General features: G+C 43.7%; 2 protein-coding genes across 2 annotated transcripts in view; one reads left to right on the forward strand and one right to left on the reverse strand.

The window, feature by feature from the left end:
- Positions 1 to 15,978, reverse strand: part of LOC306916541 (serine/threonine-protein kinase WNK1-like) — a 103,130-nt gene that overhangs the window by 24,014 nt on the left and 63,138 nt on the right. Inside the window, exons 14-22 of the mRNA XM_079494436.1 lie at positions 15,893 to 15,964; positions 13,973 to 14,053; positions 11,359 to 11,628; positions 9,940 to 10,004; positions 8,331 to 8,478; positions 7,985 to 8,101; positions 7,744 to 7,839; positions 6,884 to 6,935; positions 5,060 to 5,185 (exon numbers count right to left, since the gene is read on the reverse strand). Coding sequence (XP_079350562.1) covers positions 5,060 to 5,185; positions 6,884 to 6,935; positions 7,744 to 7,839; positions 7,985 to 8,101; positions 8,331 to 8,478; positions 9,940 to 10,004; positions 11,359 to 11,628; positions 13,973 to 14,053; positions 15,893 to 15,964 — 1,027 coding nt within the window. The remainder of the gene's footprint in view (positions 1 to 5,059; positions 5,186 to 6,883; positions 6,936 to 7,743; positions 7,840 to 7,984; positions 8,102 to 8,330; positions 8,479 to 9,939; positions 10,005 to 11,358; positions 11,629 to 13,972; positions 14,054 to 15,892; positions 15,965 to 15,978) is intronic.
- The window catches only part of LOC306916542 (adiponectin receptor protein 2-like), a 214,212-nt gene continuing 213,536 nt past the window's right edge, over positions 15,303 to 15,978 (forward strand). The window contains exon 1 of the mRNA XM_079494438.1: positions 15,303 to 15,312. The gene's annotated coding sequence lies outside the window, so the exon portion shown is untranslated. The remainder of the gene's footprint in view (positions 15,313 to 15,978) is intronic.

The raw sequence follows: 15,978 nt of genomic DNA on the forward strand, positions 1-15,978 counted from the left end.
TAAGGTTTGTCTTATCATATCTCATTTCTCATTTGATTTGTTCTCATAAGCTGTGTTTTCACTGCAGTGCCAGAATCTTTCCAGCAAAAACAATTGAATGGCAGATGGAGAGACCGTTTTCACATGCCCTCCGTGGCAGCAAAAGGTCTGGTATTGCCTGAGCGACCGGTTTCATTTGTTTATTTTCTAATTTGATCTTCCATATTTTCTCATGCTCTCATTGATATCTTCTCATAATCAAATTACTACATGTTTTCTTATCAAATTTTATTTTTTCTCAACAGCAGATCCTTTCTCAAACCGGTAATCACATTTTATCTTTACTCATTTTACTCACTTACCTTATAATATATTTCTTATAATTTGATTTGACTGACTCATTATTTTTTTTATTTCGATTTTGTTTGTGTTTTGAGTGTTCTGGTCTCTCCTGATGTCTGACCCATTTCATCCTTTTAAACATAGCAGTTTCTCTACCCTTTTGCAAAACCGGGCTAGCAATCAATTTGACTGCCTTTCCTGAATGGCGACTCTCTTAGCTTGGGGTTCCTCACACAGTGGGGATACCATTGTATTTTAAATGTCGATTCACTTTTTATACACAACCTTTAATTCCGACTCACACCTCACAGGAATGCTTCACTTGGCTAGAGACAAAAAAAAACTAAGCCTGCACCGTTTTTGAAATATCCAGGTTTTCTAGTTTTAAGTTAAAATAATAAAATGTATGAAACAGTGTGATTGCTGTGGCATTACATTAGAACAGGTCATTTCATAGGTTCCTAACCATATGTGACGTCATCACCCCGACAAACAGACCTACCGTTTACAGGTCTATACAGAATATGTATACAGTATACGTCTCACAGAATATCCTTCGGTCGAGAATGATAAGGATTGTGCGCTTGTAGTTCAGGGTCAAGCTCAAAGGGCGTATAGCTTTTTCTTTATCTTTCTTTTCACGGCTTGACCCCGTCGGCTTACAGCTATATTTATTTATTGTTGATATTTCTGGGCAAATGTTCACCCCAGAATAGGGACACTGTGGTTCATGTGGTTAAGAGTTCATTAAAAACAACACATACTTCATTTTGTATAGTCACTTTCCGGGTTGTTTTTTGAGCCGTTATATAAAAGCATTGAGATGTTTCTCTTATGTAACGGTTGAACTTTCATGTCAGTCACAAGAACGCAAACAGGATTTAACAAATTATCATATGACGTAGTTTCAAATCAAAGTCACAATGTCTGTCACAACAGATTTGGACCGGGAAAATGGGGACTTTTTCCATCTTAATCATGCAATATAAATCCAATAAAAAATGAATATACTTCTTCATGAATTAATTTGTCAACTTATGTTATTATCTTTTACAAAAACTCATCTTTTCACCATGATCAATGTGTGTGTGCCAATTTGCTCGTCCACATATGGCGAAAATTCTCCATTCATTGTCAATGGCATTTAATGTTTGTGTTGCCACAAAAAAAAGTTAAGGACAAAAAGCTGGATAAGAGGGGCCCTCAAAAATGTAACCAGATAGACTCTTACAATACCTGCCAACCTTGGGAAAATGTTTTGAGTACCTCACTAGCGCAGGTCACTTTCACGCAGGGCGCTTTCACACGTGCCATTTCTTATTTTGAGTAATAGAAATATTGTGATACCATAATCAACTAGAAATGCACTCTGTCGAGGTGCCAACTTGCGCCTTGCACACAAGTAGGCCATACATGGTCTACAGTACTTGTGCGCAAGTACTGCTACTAACTAACTGCTGTTCTAAATCCTTTAGACCCATTATTGACCTTATACCAACCTTGAAACTTACCTTAGTTACGTCACCATCAGCCGCCAATAAGGGACCACCATTCTTACCCCGACATACATACATACATACATACATACATACATACATACATACATACATACATACATACATACATACATACATACATACATACATACATACATACATACCCAGCCGATCACCAAACGTACAGTACCTTAGTTATGTCATCAGCCAATCCCTGATTGGCCGACAGACAACACCGACATACGGCCAACATACGCAGCCGATTACAGTACTTGCGCGCTATATTGCTTAATGAAATATAATTATATAAAAGGTTTTCATCAGTATCACGCAGCCCTAATGCACATGTACTGTGTCTGTATACCTATTGACTACATGTTATAAACTAATTTAAGTGCGCAAGGTATTCAAGGTATTGACAAAAGTACGTTTAAATTCCATTCATTCATATATATTCTTCGAGTCTATATAGATGTAGCTCGTATAGACCTATTCATTCAGCACTCAGTGTTGATAAATTATTCATTCACATGGTCGCTCACTGTACATTGTACAGTATGTTATTGTATAAGCCCACAACTGGCTTGTAGATCAACTACGTTTGTTAAGTATAAATCGGGACTTCATACTCGAGTCACTTGACAAGAGTCTCTGAGATGTTATTTCTCCCATTTCATTCTCACTATTGTAACTGTTGCTGAATTGACCTCAGAGGATCAATACAGGCTTATTGTCTCCACCAGGCCGAAGGCATGGGGAGAGAGTATGTTTTGCACTCCGTCCGTGTGTGTGTGTGTGTGTGTGTGTGTGTGTGTGTGTCTCTCTATAGTCATGTGATCAAGACATATCTGTCCGATTGCATATTCCATCCTGATTGGCTAACAGTGACTTTCAAAATTTGCAGGATTGGCCCCATTTGAACAAAAAGCCTCAAATCATGAACGCAGCGTGCAATTTACGTGAAATCTTTCACAGACGTTCCTACTAGGCTGAGGAATATATCCCACCTTTTCACATTGGCCTTTTATAGCACCACCAACAGGTGGATTTTTGCAAAACACATTTTTGGAACAAAATGCCTCAAATCATCCAATTGCCATCCAAGTCGTAAGAAGAAATTGTACCCTTTTCACATTGGCCTATTATAGCGCCACCAGGAGGCCACAACCTGACCTGCCCTGGTGGAGACCTGTGCCCCGAGGGGCACTTTTTCTAGTCTGTATCTATTACTTGAAGCTCCTTGGCAGCTTATGTCAACATCATATTTGCAGTTTTTGCACAAGGTGCAAAATACATGGTGCGGCAATTTTGGACGCTTGATATTTGGTGAGGAACTTCTGGGGTATGTGAACTCGCTTATTTGTATTGGTCAGATGTACCACCATCTCTCTCTGTGTCTTCGTCAGACATTGTGGAGATTTTGTTGTTGGACCATGCAACAAGGCTGGCTCTGTTACTCGCTGAAGTAATGTTTAACACACACCGTGACCGTAGCCTTTAGTCTCGTAACGAGACCAAGCAAGCAGTGCGCTATGGTCAGGTCAGTGGCGCTGTGCTGCTCACACGGCTGCATGGGTCATTGGGTCAGGGAGGCGGGAGGGACTCTATAACCCCAGGATCTCATCCCAGCCTGTTAATAGAAACTCGGTTGAACTCCTGCGACTTTGGTTTACATTGAGGAGGGGTAAGTGCCGAATATAGTGTTATTATATCTTGCACATCCCCAAATGTGCAGTTTTCAGATGGTATTTCGTACCTGCGCAGTGCGTACTTTGACCATGAATTGCTATGCAAAATACGTTTGTGTTGGCAGCTATGCGCACACACACACACACACACACACACACACACACACACACACACACACACACACACACACACACACACACACACACACACACACACACACACACACACACACACACACACACACACACCAGGCGCGCCTGAGCCATGGAGCAAACGGAGCAGCTGCGGCACCATTTGAAATAGTGGTGTCGCAACGCGACACCACTATTTATCACCCCCCCCCCCCCCCCCGGCCGCCGCCACGCTCGAAGCGCACGGTGCGCGACAGCGAGAGAGAGAGAGAGAGAGAGAGGAGGAGAGGGTGTTTGTCTATGTGTGTGACAGTGTGAGCGCGGCACGCGCGGCGCGCGTGTAGTGCACGCGAGCGATGTCTGGGTTTCCGAGGCTACTGCTCTGCTGCTGACGCTATTTCCGGTTACCTTTACGCACGGGGCGCACGGATTTGAATTTCTCCGGTCAGCCTGAATGTGTGTGTTGTTGTTGTCAACATGGCTCAGAAGAGAATGAGTGATTTATTTGGTGGGTCCAAGCCGAAATCAAGTCTAGTTAATGAACCCTTGGCCTTCATGGGCACCAGCAGCAGTGTTCAGCAGGGAACGAGTGCTAACGTTGTTGGAGGAGAAGGAGGACAATAATAAAAACAACAGCAGCAGCAGCAGCAGCAGCGCAAGCAGCAGTGTCCATCTCACGTAGCCTACATAATGACATTCTGGACACGTAACTCACGTTGGATATACAGTAAATGCCATGATGAGGGAATTAACCACCCCGGAGCGCAAGAGCACATTTGGGGTTTAAGGTAAAGCATTTACAATTTAACTATATTATTTCTCTAATAGTCACTATTGCAGTGAGAAATAATATAGTATTTACTAATTACTATGGCCGCCGTGCCAACTGAACTGCTGAATGCTGCTGCAATTTAATGTTAGATATTAGATTCTGACGGGGAGGGATCTATGATGAATGATGACGATACAACACCGGGGTCGCCGAGCCCAAGCGCGCTGCGCTGTCAGCTCGTCTGTTGTATAATAGGGCTATAATTTATATGTTTTGTTTTGATATCGGCGCCTTGCCAATGTCATGTGTAGCCTAAATAGGCCTATGCCTTTTTATGATGCATTTTGTCAGTTTGTTCATATAACTTGCGTGTGGAGAGGGAAAGTAAAAGCCACTTTTCCTTGTGAAAATGCGCGAAAACGCGCGTGCACGAGGCACATGCACGCGCATTTTTGCGCGCGCGCTACGCGCGCGCATGAGTCCAAATCTGTGCTCCCCCACCTGGAAACGAAGTTAGGCGCCCCTGACACACACACACACACACACACACACACACACACACACACACACACACACACACACACACACACACACACACACACACACACACACACACACACACACACACACACACACACAACTAGTCTCACCTGTCTCTGCATTAGAGGCATGGGTGGGTGACGGAGGAGAGAAGAACTGTTCTCTGAGACGAGACTCTGGAACCGGACTAACGATGAACCGACGACCAGCTGAATGAACTACTTGAGACTGCAGGTCTGTGGAGCGGCGGCAAGACAGACAGAGAGAGGGTGAGAAAGAGAGAGGAAGAGAGCGATAAATAGAAAGGGAGTAGAATTGAGGGGAGAGATGACCTTTTTAATAAGGATCTTTCTTTTGTCTTTAATGATAGTACACAGTGAAGAGAGATAAGACAGGAAAAAAAGAGAGAGAGAGAGTCGGCGAGTGACATGCAGCAAAGGTCCGCTAGGATCAGGGAATCAAACCTGGGACTCAGGCATCAGAGTCTATGTGGTACGCGAATTAACCACTCGGCAATATGCGTCCCCTGGAGATAATGCAAGTCACAGGAGTCATGTGGGCCTCATACTGAGATCAGCATGCTTTTCTACACGCCAATGACAGTTCATTCCCACAACATGGCGGCCCATTTAAATATGGCTCCCTACACGCGTGATAAGGAACGGCAACATTTTTTAGGGAACACCTTTGATCCAGTGTTGCGCCGCTGCGTAGTACGACAGACCTGCTATTTGTTTTATGAACCTAAATCGCATCGCATTAAAAATAATAATAAAAAGTCCGCCTCTGCCGTGGAGCAGGGGGAGAGAGCGTCATGTTGTGACGACGAAACCGGAAATCGATACTTATGCTGGGCTGCTAGGGCTTCTGGGAAATTGAGCCCAATGCAAGTGGACGGGGGGCTTGTTTGGACTACAACTTGCTCTGCACTCTGGTTTCGTTTCGCATTTTCATGGCCGCTGGCTCGTTTCATCATAACAAGACGACGGACCATTTCTTACCCGATTTTCACGGAACAAACGCCTTTGGAGCGTATGCTCCAAAGGTAATAAAACAATCCAGGCAGCGTAGGATATTTGATTAAAAGGCGGGTTCCGCGTGATGTGGCGTCAAACTCTTAATAGTGTTAAGGTGTTAGGCTTAAGCCCAAACCACACCAATGGGTCGAGAAACGCAACCAAACAGTTTTAGTGTTATGATATGTCCTGTTGCATGTCGGCAGCAGCGCATGGTGGCGCATGTCGACGCAAGTGATTCATTTTTTTCAATTCAATGGTTGCTTGCAACTGCATGCATCAACCATTTGGTTGCAAGGAGTTGTCATGGAGACCCATTGGTGTGGTTTGAGCTTTATGCATAGTTTTGTGAGGTTACGGTTAGGGTAAAGGTTCGATTTAGGCACAGTTAGGTTGAGGTTAGGTTTAAGATTAAGGTTAGGCAAAATTGCAAAAATACTATGCAGAAGTTGAACACATAAAGAACAAGGTAGAACTGCTAATCAAATAGACTACTGTCCAATCACAGCACGTCCTCGGCGGTTCTTGGCAAAATTGCAATTCAAGTTTGCATGACTCAAGTTAAACTGATTAAACATCTTGCTATGGGCCCACTCTTGTATACAGTACTACAGTATGAGAGGTTTTGCATAGCGGCCCCTTATTTTGCTTGCTAAAATTGGGGAACATCTTAAAACAATTTGTGCCCAAGACGTCCACAAACGTCCTAGGAACTATCCCATGCAGTGCCCAGGACGTCTGTACACATCTTGTTTTTTTTATTTAAAAAAACCAAAAAAAGAAATCGGATGGGCACACCACACCACGTTGCGATTTTGAAAGAATGAAAGGGCACATAATATGTTAAGAGCAAAGTCATCAACAAGTATAATTGTATTCTGACTGAACCATTTGTGTTTGTGTGCGGTGTGTGTTCACCTGGTATTGGTGTAGATATGACAGGAATCTGCTGTTCCAAGTCACCTGACATCTGTAGGCCAATCAAAAAGGAGATGTCAGGGTGTGGAGTGGAGTGGACCAGTGTGTTGAGCAAATTAGGTTTTCAATTTGTTTATAGTCTCATTGAGATGAAGGAGAGAAGAACAGAATGAGGGAGGAAACAATGGTATAAAGTACATTTACTTTACTATACTTAAGTACAATTTTGAGGTACTTTAACTTAGTATAAAAAAAATGCTTTTACTGTGTCAAATATTGTAATTTTACTACACTAAAATAATTGTAATACTTTAGTTATCAATTACTTTGTGGGTTAAATTATTATTACAAAACATATTAACAACATCAGCCCTATTTAAACTTTGACAATTTGAAAATAGCAGATAAAACTGTGAACTTGTAGACCTGCCATTGAAACTTGTGAAATGGGACAGTCTTCGTAATGGGCACTAATTTTGGTACATGTTTGATTTCAATACAATTTTGAATTCTGTATTGCAGTATTGATACTTTTATTTAAGTACAAAATGTGGGTGGGAGGAAAGGATGGTGGGAAGAGGAAGGGAAGGAGGGAATAATGGAGGACGGGAGGAAGAAACGATGAGTAGAAGGAAGACATGACGGGAGAGAGGGAGGAATGAAGGACGAGTAGAAGGAAGGAAGGAAACATGGAAGGGAGGGAAGAGGAAAGAAAGGAAAAGAGCTAAGGAGAGACAGCTGGACAGCAAATGGGTTGAAGACAGATCAGTGTGTGTGTGTGTGTGTGTGTGTGTGTGTGTGTGTGTGTGTGTGTGTGTGAACAGTGTTGCACTGGTTGGTGTTAAATATACATAGGTTACCTGTCTATCTCTCCTCTCATCTGCGGTATCGATCACCTCTCTGACCTGCTCAATAAACGACTCTCTTTCACTCTCCAAGATGAACTCACTCTCCACCTATACGCACACGCACACACACACACACACACACACACACACACACACACACACACACACACACACACACACACAGAGTATAATTGCAACGGTCACGGTGAAACACCAGAAGAACAGACAGACAGACAGACAGACAGACATGTACCATGATATGCGCTATCTCTTCAGGGTTGTCTCCATCCAGGTCAAATCTAAATGTCACCATCTTCCTGTTGTGGGTCTCCAGCTGACATTCTGCCACTCTGTCACCTATGTTAGATATCTACGCGCATGCACACACGCGCACACGTGCACACACACACACACACACACACACACACACACACACACACACACACACACACACACACACACACACACACACACACACACACACACACACACACACACACACACACACACACACACAATTAGAACAAACTCAAATCCCTAGCGCACAGTAACACGTTGTGCGTGTGTGTGCGTGCGCGCGTGTGTGTGTGTGTGCTTACGTTCAGTACGTTGAGTTTAGCCCTGCCGCTTGTATCCTGTCTGGATCGACTTCGTACCGACCGCCTCTGATGTCTCTTTACCGAACGACCTTCATGACGACCTCCGGCCTCCGTACTGTCACTCTGACCTGAACACTCTGACTGACAACTAAAGCGCACACACACACACACACACACACACACACACACACACACACACACACACACACACACACACACACACACACACACACACACACACACACACACACACACACACACACACACACACACACACACACACACACACACACACACACACTTTAGGCAGACACTCTTATACAGAGATAATCACCAGTGATGGAAAGTAGTACATTTGCTTCACCCATTAAAACCGGGAAAGCATCTGTGTGATTTTAGAGTTTTGCGTCGAGTATTCAAAAATAGCAGATGTACAAGCTCACAGACTTCTATTTTTCCAAAGCCCACACGGGCGACTTTGGATGACTGTGCACTCAAATTTTTTGGTCACAAAAGTAGAGTGCAAAAAACAAGGGCTACAAATGTTATACAAAAGAATTGTATATATTGATACGCATTGTCGATTTTATTTCTTTTTCCTTTTTCTTTTTCATGTTTGTTTGTACTGTGTTTGTCTTTTGCCATTGTTTTCATTGTTTGTGTGTTAAAAAAACTAATACAAATCTAAGTGATACATTTTTTTTTAATATATATATATTGCTACAAATGGGTTCCGACCCACTGTTTGGGAACCGGTGGTCTAGGACGGTGGGTCAGCTCCCAGGCGCACATGCAGCCGGTCAGTTAACAAGGTCAAGGTAATTAGCCTCGAGCAGAGCGGTGGCGCAGATTTAGGTGAGCTAATCCTGATGCTCTTGTGCACACGCTCTGGGAGCGGAGAGAGAAATGAGCCCTGTACATTTAGGTTTACAGTTTCTCTGTTTGGACTGAGACTATAGGTAAGAGGCTGTCTTTTACACAGTTTCAGTACACACAGAGAGCCTTTTGATCTGGCAGCGCAGCCAGCCTGCCATGCATTTCTATAGCAGTAAAGTAACTACGTACATTTACCCAAGTACTGTATTGCCCTACAAAGCCAAAGTGCAGTAAATATGGGGGGAAAGAAAAGGCGCGATTATGGGTTTAAAAGTGTTTCAACTGGTCAGCCAAATGAGAGCAGCAAATAAGTGATATTACCCTAATTGAAAATATGTTCTTGAGGTAATTGTTTAACCCCCCAAAAAGTCGGTGTGTCGTACGTACGTACGTACGTACGTACGTACGTACGTACGTACGTGTATGTGTGTCTGTCTCTGTGTCCGAGCACGGAAAACACAGTAACCGTTTCGGACGTGGGGCAGCTCGCCGGAACCGGGCCGGCCCCTTGGGCGCGTTCCTGGGGGTCTGGATGTTGCGGGGACCCCCACACGGTACAGTTGCACAGCTCACTTCACACAGGTGTGATTTTGTACTTACAGTATACTCAAGTCAATTTTGAATTCCGTGCTTTTACTTGTAAAGCCCAAACCACACCATGTGTGTGTGTGTGTGTGTGTGTGTGTGTGTGTGTGTGTGTGTGTGTGTGCGCACGTGCATGCATGTATGTTACCTCTCCAAAGCTGAAGAGAGTGGAGGCAGCAGTAGCTGAAGCTGATCTGTAGGCTGAGACACAGGCTGCAACACAGACACACATAATAACCATTTATCTTCATTAACCACATGAACCCTAGTGTCCATCTTAGTCTTGCGTAACCATACAATCAGAGATATCTGACTACTGATACATCTGGAGAAATCTGAATTCAATAAATGGACAGAGAAAAGCGGTAACAAACCTGCCTACGCCCTCTGCTTTGTAAACCCATTCTGATACTATGGCATGAAATTATTTAGACCGCCCAAATGCGTTTGAATTGGTTCTATAACGCTATTAGTCCTCAATGGACTTTGAAAACCCAAAAGCTCTATAAGCCCATTTAGGCCCGACATCGAAAAAAAAAAATGTCTTCTGAAATAATATATATTTAAAGATTTGTGCCGCATTTTCACAATTTTTCAAAAATACCAGACCTACAAGCTCGTAGATGAGCTTGTAGACCTGCTATTTTTCAATAGCTAAAGTATAACATAATGCTTAGTTAAAACACCAAAAGGGGTTCCCGCCCAGAATGGGTTAGACTGCTACTGACCTTCCGTCAAAGTTAATGGACACTGGTTTCAGGCACACACAGAGACACAGTGACATCAGGGCAGCGAGTTAATTCTAATGATTTATTTCTTTTCATTGCAAATTCAACCCACCAGAAACAGAGACATAGAACAATGCATTAATAAATGCAGAATTGTTTTAATAAAGTGAAAACGGCACACAATAACATTTAGCCTTCTGTGTCTGCAGTCTGATAGAGTTGAATGATGACAACAACAACATGTCAGTGGTAAACCACATGCTCTACATGGCAGTGGTTCTCAAAGTGGGGTCCGAGGACCTACAGTGGTCCTTGAGGGAGTTCCAGGCTGTCCCCAGCAAAATGAGGAACTATTTAACTCATTTATAGCCAACATCGCCTTGATGCCTGTTTTCCAATGGCGCTCGGCGCCGACATCGCCTTTGGACGCCTTTTTTAATATCAATTGATTCCGGTTGATATTAGCGTCCTGTTTGTGGTCATAACACTCTGGTTCCGGTGCGGTGAAAAAAAAGCCCGGAAGAAACCGGAAATGGAAAATCCGCTGGTCTTATGCTGTCTATGGGGACGCAGATTCTTAGAACGTAAATATCTCGTATACTTCTTTGTAGACCAATCTACATACATTTATCTATTTATCTAAACGACATGATCTTAGCTTACAAAAAGTATGTTTTGGGTGGATTAACAGTTCTACTGCCGAGAATTGTTTGATCCAGTGTTGCGAATGTTTGAGAACCACTGCTCTCTACATGACCAGGATTGGGGGGTGGGACCACGGAGGTAAGACGGTGGGACATGGCACACGATTGATGGCGTGGACTGTCCATCACCAGTACCTGGGGAAGGGCTTCCACGGCAGGGTCAGAGGGGGCGGAGATTATGCTGATTATTGGCACCACGGTGGCCAATGGCGTAGCAACAGCAGGGGTGGGCACAGCAAGGGGAGGGGAAGTGAGAGCAGGAGGCCCCGTCCCCACAGGAAGCAGAAGAGGAGAGGGGGGCGGAGAGGAAATCGCGCCCCCCGTCGCCGTGGCGATGGGAAGGGAGGGCCGCGGAGGAGGGAGGGTCGCCAAAGCAGAGGTAGAGGTGGGCGGAGTTACACTGTGCTGAAAGCAGGAGGAGGGGGGATTAGATAGGTAAGGTGAGACGGAAAGGGAAGGAAAAGAAGGAAGAGGAAGAGTTGAGTACAGGAAGAAATAAAGGAGAAGGAGATGGAGAGAGTGAAAGACGGAGAAGTAGGAGGAAGAGAGGAAGGAGTGATGTCAGTGATTATAGCAGTGATCCTGTGGGCCCGCAGGTGAGCTGTGAGGATATTGCAAGTGGGGGCCCACATAGTTGGCAAAACAAGAAAGATTTTATCGATAATATAACATTATTAATATTTTAAAAATGAATACAGAAAACTAGGATCTTCAAGTTTGTTTTGAGCGTGTATATCGGCTATTTCCAAAATGAGTTTCTTTTTAAGTATAAAGTAATTCAATATGTGTTAATTTGTCATATCTGCCATGTGCAACTTTTGCAGAAAGTATTTTTTTATTCGTAATGTTCCAATAATGTATAACTAGCGCTCTAGGGCCACAAAAATAATAATAATGATAATTTAAAAAGTAATGTGTAACGCAGGAACCTGTGGCCTGTAGAATGATGTTACCATAGATGCGGAAACCCTGGGCAAAAGAGGTGGCTGAAATGTACCTGAATAATGTGTTTTATATTAATACCCAAGGCAGAGTACGTATGAGTAATCTGTGGAAGTGTGGAGGCAAGTGGCATGGAATGCTGGTAAGCTCGGCCCTAGCGACCAGACACCACGTCAATCGCAATTATTAAAATGTCATAATAATCGTGACAGCCACTTTCACAGTGGGCCTTGACCCAGAAAAGGTTGTGAATTACTAACAACTAAAGTTGTTCTGTGTGTTTATTACTAACTTGTATCAAACAAAGCCTCCTACTTCTACATGAGTATGAGGTATGAACTAGCAGCAGCAGACCTGCTTACAGGTTCTACACAACAGGAACTTGAAGTTGGCGTCACATCAGTAGACTTCCCTCTATTATTATTATCATTCTGATGTAACCCTGCCTGAACCAACTTCCTCTTTTGGTCAGGAACATCTTGGATTCCTGTTGGCTTGCGCTATAAATCCAACAAGCATTTTGTTTGTCCCCATAAAAAGGTCACAGTTCAAAATACAGGCGTGTCACACGGCACCATAATTCTGTCCACGCTTATCTTTAGGGTCCAATTAATGTCAGACACCAGGCTGTAGGCCTGGGCCGGTTTAGCAGTCCAGGCACCTTGACTGGAAGCATGACAGTGTGTCGCGGGTTTGAGTCCCGATCCCAACGACCTTTGCTGTGTCTCTCTCGCCCGTTTCTTACTGTACATCTATCAATAAAGGCAAAAAGGCCAAAAAATATATAAACAAAAAAAGAAACCAGTCTGTAGACAACATAGGAGGCAAATTGGACCTGAATGGAAACAAGACCGCAAGAACTTTTTTCGGTGATCCCTTTGGAAGTGTGTTTGACTGATTACCTTTCTGTTTGACTGTACCCTGTACTGATTACCTTTCTGTTTGACTGTACCCTGTACTGATTACCTTTCTGTTTGACTGTACCCTGTACGGATTACCTTTCTGTTTGACTGTACCCTGTACGGATTACCTTTCTGTTTGACTGTACCCTGTACGGATTACCTTTCTGTTTGACTGTACCCTGTACTGATTACCTTTCTGTTTGACTGTACCCTGTACGGATTACCTTTCTGTTTGACTGTACCCTGTACGGATTACCTTTCTGTTTGACTGTACCCTGTACTGATTACATTTCTGCCAATAAAGTATTCAATCAATCAATCGATCAATCAATGATGCGAACTGTGTGTGTCAACTATACTGCATTGTGTGTTTGTATGTGTTGCTTTCAGTTGCTTTACTTACTTTACATGGATTGCTCAACAAATACAATATACTGCAGTCATTACGACCTAGGACCAGATATGTGACACTACACAACATGTGATCAGGAGGGTGTGTATGTACATAATGAAAGCTGTGTATATATCTGTGTGTGTGTGTGTTCATATATTTATGTTAGGGTATGAGTAAGTGGGCTGCAGGAAATGTGGCTTATGTAGAATGAATGAATGTTTTCAGAAACATCAACATTTATGACTCAGCTCAGCTGCAATGATGTGAACTGTAGCTTCTGTGTGTGTGTGTGTGTGTGTGTGTGTGTGTGTGTGTGTGTGTGTGTGTGTGTGTGTGTGTGTGTGTGTGTGAACTATGACCTACATATTTGGATAACTACTTTTCAATGGCTACAGTATTTGTATGTTTGACGCTGTGTGTGTGTGTGTGTGTGTGTGTGTGTGTGTGTGTGTGTGTGTGTGTGTGTGTGTGTGTGTGTGTGTGTGTGTGTGTGTGTGTGCGTGCGTGCTACCTGTGTAGTTGGGGGTCCCGATAGTGGAGTGGTGTGTGAGGGGCTCTGAACTGTACCACTGATCTGACTGGCTTGAACAACCTTAGGCCGGAGAGAGAGACAGAGGAAGAGAGAGAGAAACCACACATACAGTAGAGATGGAGACAGAGAGTGAGACAGGCAGAGAGAGATAGAGAGGATAAGAGAGTGGGCAAGAAACAGAAAGAGGGAGGCAGAGAGAGATAGACGGGGAGCGAGGGAGGAGAGAAAGAGAGAGACAGACAGAAAGGGAGAGATAATGTTTTAGTATGCTATGCAGGCTTCCACATGTTTTCTATTGGTCACCATGTGAGATTAGCCAATCAGAGTCAGTGGTGTCTTGGCTCTTTGCTCCATTCCTGCTCCGCTCTCGGTTGGAAATATTTTATCTCATTAACTTCTAAATTTATCCAATCACATCACGTTAAGTCCCTGATTAGTTCATAACGCTGGGTCACACACACACACGCACACGCACACGCACACGCACACACACACACACACACACACACACACACACACACACACACACACACACACACAAGTTGGCAGGGCCCTATCCCCATTTCAGGAGAAAACAGATTGGTTATCTTGTCGCCACTGGTAACCACTTCAAAGATGTTGAGGACTATTAAGGAATTAGTAGTACTACGTAGTATTGACTAAAACAGACAGGAGGTATTTGAACTAAAACTGGAATGGAATGATAGCCTGTGTTCCAGCCTGCTTCCTATCTCCAAGGTAGGCGGGACCTGTTCACAAACAGGTGAAATCGACCCGTGGCTTCTGATTGGTCTGTGGTGCGGGTTGGGGAAAGAAACACCAGTTTTGTGTCGTATCAATGTGCACTGTGCACCAATGCTGTTGCCCTGCAACGCACGTATCATTCACTAATTTGTTTACTTTTTACCGTAGGTTTTACTCTCGAGTCTCGAGTGAGAAAAGCATGGACAACGTGGCTACGTAACAGGTGAAGTTATGAAATACAAGTCTGCTGCCCAGACTGAGTAGCGACAAAGTGAGTGACAAAACAAATTCACGGAACGCAGCGATTCAGGCTGGAACCCAGGCTAATGGAGGAGATACAGGAGAAATAGGGGCTATAGGAGATGAGAGTGGATGAGAGAGAGCTCTTTCAAATGTTTAGAGACAATGTGCAGGCAGTGTGCAGGTTGAACCCTCTCACTCTGCATGATCACCGTCAGATTTGAGTTTGTGCCCTTAAATTACTCTCACCACGCTGCTAATGCATTTACCATGATGTGCTCACGGAAAAACAGCTAGTTTGTCTCTATAAAATACTGACCTCTGTGGAGACAGGAGTAGGTCTGCCTAGTATGCAAGATTAATGTACAGATAACAATATCACCGTCAACACTGGCAAAGAGCATTTCCTTACTTAAAATACAGTACTTGCTAGTTGCTACCTTGCGTTCGACTGAGGAGCACACCTCACTCTTGCCTGATTACGACTAAGAAAATTCTCAACATGAATTTAAGAAAGCAAACAAAACAAAACAGCGCGCCTAGAGTTTTGCTAAACTCTGGGTGTAAGATAAAGAATAAAATATGTCCTAAGTGGTTAGAGTGATCAATTTAGGAAATTACAATAACTATTAGAATCTTGTCGATTACACACACACACACACACACACACACACACACACACACACACACACACACACACACACACACACACACACACACACACACACACACACACACACACACACACACACACACACATTATTTTTACTATACAAGGGTAATGATAGCTGCAGCCCTAATATCACTATGCTTATGTCATTGTTGGTTATACTGTGTGATTATTGGACTAGCTTGAAGCCAAACATCGCCCTGGCAAAGAGGATAGCAGGAAGCAGGTTGCATCATCAGTCTCACCTGTTGGGATGTGGGGTTTGACAGGGAGACGGACGTAACGGGACTGGGTTGGGGAGGTGTAGGCTGGACCTGCTGTTTACACAGAC

This window comes from Electrona antarctica (genome assembly GCF_951216825.1).
Source record: "Electrona antarctica genome assembly, chromosome: 23".
Taxonomy (NCBI): domain Eukaryota; kingdom Metazoa; phylum Chordata; class Actinopteri; order Myctophiformes; family Myctophidae; genus Electrona; species Electrona antarctica.